We start from the raw sequence: 5,453 nt of genomic DNA, 5'->3' as shown, positions 1-5,453 counted from the left end.
ACCTGATGAATGTATCACCGATCTCCACCCACTATCCCAACTGAAGCAAAAAAAGTCTTGTGGTGGTAGCAAAGATACTAATAGTTTTTAATATATAGGAAACTTGAGATAGTCATTAGTTATAATGCGAATCATTTAGAGAAGTTCAAGAGTTGAAGGCCATCTGATCTTTCCCATATACTTTTTCTCTCCACACAGAACACGAGGCAAAAAGGAAGGGAAGGGTAAGAGCACACAGCACAAAGAAGTCACAAAGCCAAGAAACTGGTGGGACAGAGACTTTATTGTGGCTGCTCGTAGTAACACATTCAACCCTTCAACATGTGCGTTAGTTTTTCTTTTTTTGTTGTTGGAGACCACAGCATGATGCTCAAAAGCCTTGAGCCTCATCTTATGTCAGTCTAGGTCAATGGTTGCCTATTTTGTAGCTCAATTAGTTAGAGGAGAAAGTCAGGAAAATCTAGTTTGACATCCCAGATTAAGGGCTGCAAGATTTGCAAACCATTCTTATAAAGTGCTTATGTTCAGTGCAAAAAAGGGCAGATTCAGAAAGGCAAGCAGATGCCAGGGAATGACATTTCCTCAGAAACAGATATATTCTATGACTTAAAGAAGGGAAAGCCACTTGTCAAACTTCCCCCAAAAGAGATCTAGTATTTTCTTCGCAGTCTTTCCACTCTCTAAGAGGACCAAAACTTTGAATCTGACAGATGCCCATAAGACTTGTTTATTTTACTATCAAAAAACCTGGCTCAGAAGGAAATCCACAAGGTTCTAAGCACCAGAGATACTGACTTTGGCTTGTAGTTCCTGTTTGTCTGAGCAGCAAGTATAAGATTGACAGGCTGAGCTCTGGCTGGTGGGAGGCTCAGAGCTGCAGAGCTTTTCTTAGGCCCCTCATTTGTTAATCCAAGTCAAAGAGTATGACAGACCCTCTCTAAAGTGTTGTCACATCTTCAGTGGGAAGACAGGCCAATGCATATTAAAGGAGCACTTCACCTAGTTTCACCAACTGGATGGGACCTTGTCATTGTCCCTTCATCTGAATCTTGTCCGCAGGCCTACCTCCAAAGTGGACCCTCAACTCCCTCTGTTAAGACGAGAAGTGCCCTGCCTTCTCACTGGCCCTGGGTCTCTGCATAGCCATCCATTGGTCCTGAAGAGAGAAGCAGGAGGGAAGAGGAAGGGGTTTCCTAACCAACTTAAAGGGCACGAATAGGACTATAATTCAAATAGGCACAGTCTAGCCACTCATCCTAGGATCCTGGCTACCTTTTCTCTCCCCAGACTCTCAAAGAGGGAGCCACCTTCTGTCACTTTGCAGCAGGGACATTCACAAAAACCAGCTCTGTGCCCTGTGCTTGTAAGCAGCCCTCCTGCATTCCTGTTTGGAGAGGCTTGCCTTTCTCTCCCTGCTGGATGAATTCGATGGTGCCCTTCCTGCCCGTGGCTGGGGTTCCAGACCCGATCACTTGTACTGCACCCGCAGCTTTCAGAGGCCAGCACCAGGGGACCCTTCTGCTCAGACCACCATCCAAAGACTCACGGTAACTCCTTGTGCTTGTGAGAGGAGACACTTGGAGCCCTTGCCCCAAAGCCATCTCTGAATTTGGGGAAGGCATGAAAGGGAAAAGAGGCAATCCTTTTGGTGCTGCTCTACAATTCTCAGTAAAACCCGTGTAGTCACGAGGAGCTACTGGAACGTCTCCACACAGAGGGGACTGTGTACAAACAGGTTTGACCCGGGTTAAGAAACCAAAACGCTGGGAAGGTTTTTACACTGGCAGAAGTCTAAAATAAAGTGCCTCTTTTCAGTAGGAGAAGAGTTTCATTTGTTCAGGAATGCTCGGGTGTAAACATGAGTGCACAGGAGTATGCACACACACTCACTCACTCTGAGGTAGAGAACCGGCCATCTCCCGACAAACACACACAGATTCCACAATTTTACAGATACATGGCACTTGTGTGAAAGGTCCTATCCCTTGCCCAAGATGGCAAGTAGGGTCCAATTCAGCTCTTTCCGACCTGGGCAGAGCCGGGGCACTGCACAGGATGAAAGAGGTGGAGGGCATCTCCATCGTGCTTGGCCCACCGTTCTCAGGCCCGGTTGCCCATGGTTACTTCCTGGAGCCTGAGCTGTGGGAACCGCGGCTGTGGCTTGTCCGAAGCCACTGGGCGCAGATGTCTTGCACTACAGCGTCCCCGCTGCTCTCGGCGGCCTGCTGCACCTGCTGAACGAGGGCCGTGGCCCGTGAGTGTTCTTGCTTCACGGCAATCAGGTAGGCAGACCGTAGTTTGCAGCATGTCAGGTAGGCCTGAACCTGGCAATGGGTATGAGAGACAGCGGAAAGGAAACATCACGGACGAGTCACCAGCAAGCTTGCAACGCAGCGTCAGAGCTCAGGGACCTATCACTTCTCACCAGCAAATCAATTATTGGGTTCTTGCCTTTTATTACATTATACCAACTCTTCAATATTCTGGATGCTGGGCTATTGCATTGTGTTATTTTATAGTGTAAAAAGGTATCGCAAATAAGGTAAGAATTTCAAAGAGAATGAGGCAAGCTCCAGGAAGGCAGGGTCTGGCCTCCCTCCACTCCCGCCGAGGCTGCCGCCTCGTTCCAGGTCTCTCCAGCTTCCTCCTGGCTTCACTGCCCACAAGTTGTGATGTTAGTTATTTGGGTGATTATTGGATTGATGTCTGTCTCCTTGACTAGACTTTAAGCTCCACGAAGGCAGGAATAGTGTCTGCTTTCTCTAGTCTACCCTTGTATTCCTGGTGCCTAGCACAGGGCCTGTTCAGTAAGTATGCATCAAGTGAAGGAATGAATGAACCATTATTCCTGTCCCCAACAATGGGCACACAGATCCCACTTCTTGGTTTTCAGCTTGCTAAATTTAAAATCTTCCACAGGAAATTTGGGGAAGAAAACATATACACATAACTAGAAAAGGTCTAACTTTTGTTGTTTGGATCAGAGGTGGCTCAGTTTCGTGTATGGGGGTGTCTCTCCTACTCTCTGGACACCCTCCATCTCAAGAATCCCCAGCTTGGTGGAGACGAGAACCCTATCCTCCCCTGGTTGGGATCTCACCAGCACTTCCCTGATTAGCCAAGGGCAAGGCCTTTATAAGCTGCCTCAGAGCTTCCTCCAGCAGCCAGCTTCCTGCTGTGACAGTCCCTCCTCATGGTTGGAGGGAACTCCTCGCTTTCTGTTTCAATGTTCCATATTCTTTCTTGTTTCGGTCACTAAAGTCTTTCTTTCCTAAGCTCAATTATAGATAATCTCCTATAGCTGGAAGAAGTCTGGCATGTTCTGAGCTCATTGAAGTGATCAAGTCCTGCTGCTCGGGTATCAGCTCTCACCTATGCCTTCAGCTCCACTTAGCACCGAAATATATAACACAAGTTGGCAGGTAGAATTCCTACCAAGAGAAGGAGGGCATTTTGCCAGAAAGGCTGGAATGGATGCTGAATGAAGCTGGCTTTTGGCAAGATTTTGTGGCCTGAGATTACTTAAGTACATTAGAACAGCTGCTGAAAGAAAAAAACCTGTAAAAGTAATAACGACTGTTTATAGACTTGAGTGCACGTCTTTCCCAGGGACAAAGCGTCTGACCCGTTGTGAAGGAGGCTCACTGAAGGCTTGGAAAAAGACTGTAGTCTGGGAATCAGGGAACCTGGGTGTCTGGCCTGGCTCTTGGGTTCTCATTTTGATTCTAGAAAAGTAATTCTCCACATTTCAGAATGTTAGAATTCCACCCTTTCCACAGGATCGCATCAGGACGTTGCAGAAATAAATGAAGCAATGTTAAGAACATGTGCTCTCTAACCTCCAATGAAAAATGCCCTAAAAATCCACTCCACGGATTAGGAATACTGGCACAGGAGCAGCTCTGTGGCTGTGTACGAAGCTGTTTGCCGGACACTAGTTTTGTTACGGAGAGACTCAGCTGCTGGATCTTCCTCTGGAGGGCAGGTGGACTGGGCCTGTAGTTACCCACACACAGAAGCAGCTGGGAATACGTTCACGCTGGCTGGCACTCTGTGCAAAGGCAATCTAAAGCAAAGGATCACTAATTTCCTACTAACCAGGGAAGCGCTCGCAGGCTGCAAAAGAAAGGCCTATCCCAGAGAATGAGCATCCTGGGCGTTTGTAGGTCAAGGGTTGGGTGGGGTTTTTTCTTACTGTAGAGGGTACCTTTCTCCCTCCAGAATAAAGAAATGCCTGCCCATTCTGAGAACCCCATTCAATCAGCCACCTGCAGATGGAAGAGAGGGGCTTCCTGGGGCTCTGAGAGAAGACTGCCCTAGAAAATGGAGATTTGAGGTCAGTCTAGGACATGTTTTCTTGGGGATAAAGAAATGGGAAGGTAAAGGCTCTTGTGGTCCATAGTCACGTGTCCCCCATCTATTCTCTCCCTTCTCTACTCCTATCTGGTCCCGGCTCCACCAGTGGATAACAAAGAAGCTCAGACACAAGTGCAATGGAACTGTCATGGGGAGCAAGGGATAAAGATGACAACCTTAAGGTGATGTTCATGAACGTCACCAGGGTTTGGAGACAATTCTGCTTACCTTGTTATCATCATTGTGTATTGCCTGGATCAGGCTGTCCAGCTCCTGTGCAGAACAGAAACACGGCAGTTAGAAGAGAGAGGAGTCCCCAGAGTGGGAGCTGGGGCCCGATCCCGTTTCAGCCCATTCTGACTCCAGGGGGGATGCCTGCCCAACCATTCTTTTTAAACTCAACTCCTGCTATAAGAGCAACAAAAGGGAAGCTAATGGTAACACTGAGCTTAGGGATTGGAGAAGGAACAGTTCCCAGAGGCCTCTCCTCGGCCTTCACAAATGGATGTGGCTCTGTTCACCCCCAAAGAAGCCACAGGGGGACAATTTCATGGGCGATATGCTTCAGAAGCCATCTGCAGGCTCACCTTGACCTCCTCTACAATCACAGGGAGTAGCTCAGCTCTTGGTCATAGACCTTCCAGGTGCAAAGAACATTAGAAACAGAGCGGGGGCCATGTTCTGGGTGTAGAGGTTGTCACCATGAAGTTTCTTTCCAGAGAAGATTTGATTAGAGTGAGGCCATTGTTACAGAGGGGTCAGCAGGACAAAGGGATCTTACAGAGTTTCAGGTACATTATGGTGAACAGAAAAATAAAGAGGGGGATATGAAGATGCCGAAATAGAGGGAAGAGCCAAGAGGAATGGGAGTGAGCACACCTGGGATGGGATTCTCTTAAACGCTTCCAAGCAGTTGAGGAGGATGGTGTCCCCGTCACTTTTAGCTGCCATGCCTGACTCACTGACACATTTGAGCAGTTGCCGGATCTCACTGTATTTCTCCCTCTCCACCAGCTGCCGAGCGGCTCTGCAGTAGGTGGCGGCAGCGTCCAGCTGGAAGTCCTGGAACAGAACATGGAATGATGGGGCATTAACAG

At 48.1% G+C, this 5,453-nt stretch overlaps 1 protein-coding gene across 1 annotated transcript in view; it reads right to left on the bottom strand.

The window, feature by feature from the left end:
- Positions 1–264: 264 nt before the first annotated feature.
- The window catches only part of ZFYVE26 (zinc finger FYVE-type containing 26), a 61,540-nt gene continuing 56,351 nt past the window's right edge, over positions 265–5,453 (bottom strand). The window contains 3 exon segments of the mRNA XM_019641274.1: positions 265–2,324; positions 4,585–4,629; positions 5,236–5,418. Coding sequence (XP_019496819.1) covers positions 2,121–2,324; positions 4,585–4,629; positions 5,236–5,418 — 432 coding nt within the window. The 3' untranslated portion in view covers positions 265–2,120.

This window comes from Hipposideros armiger, unplaced genomic scaffold (genome assembly GCF_001890085.2).
Source record: "Hipposideros armiger isolate ML-2016 unplaced genomic scaffold, ASM189008v1 scaffold_59, whole genome shotgun sequence".
NCBI classification, from domain to species: domain Eukaryota; kingdom Metazoa; phylum Chordata; class Mammalia; order Chiroptera; family Hipposideridae; genus Hipposideros; species Hipposideros armiger.
The sequence above is the reverse complement of the archived record's forward strand: the minus strand, read 5'-3'. Positions and strand labels throughout refer to the sequence as shown.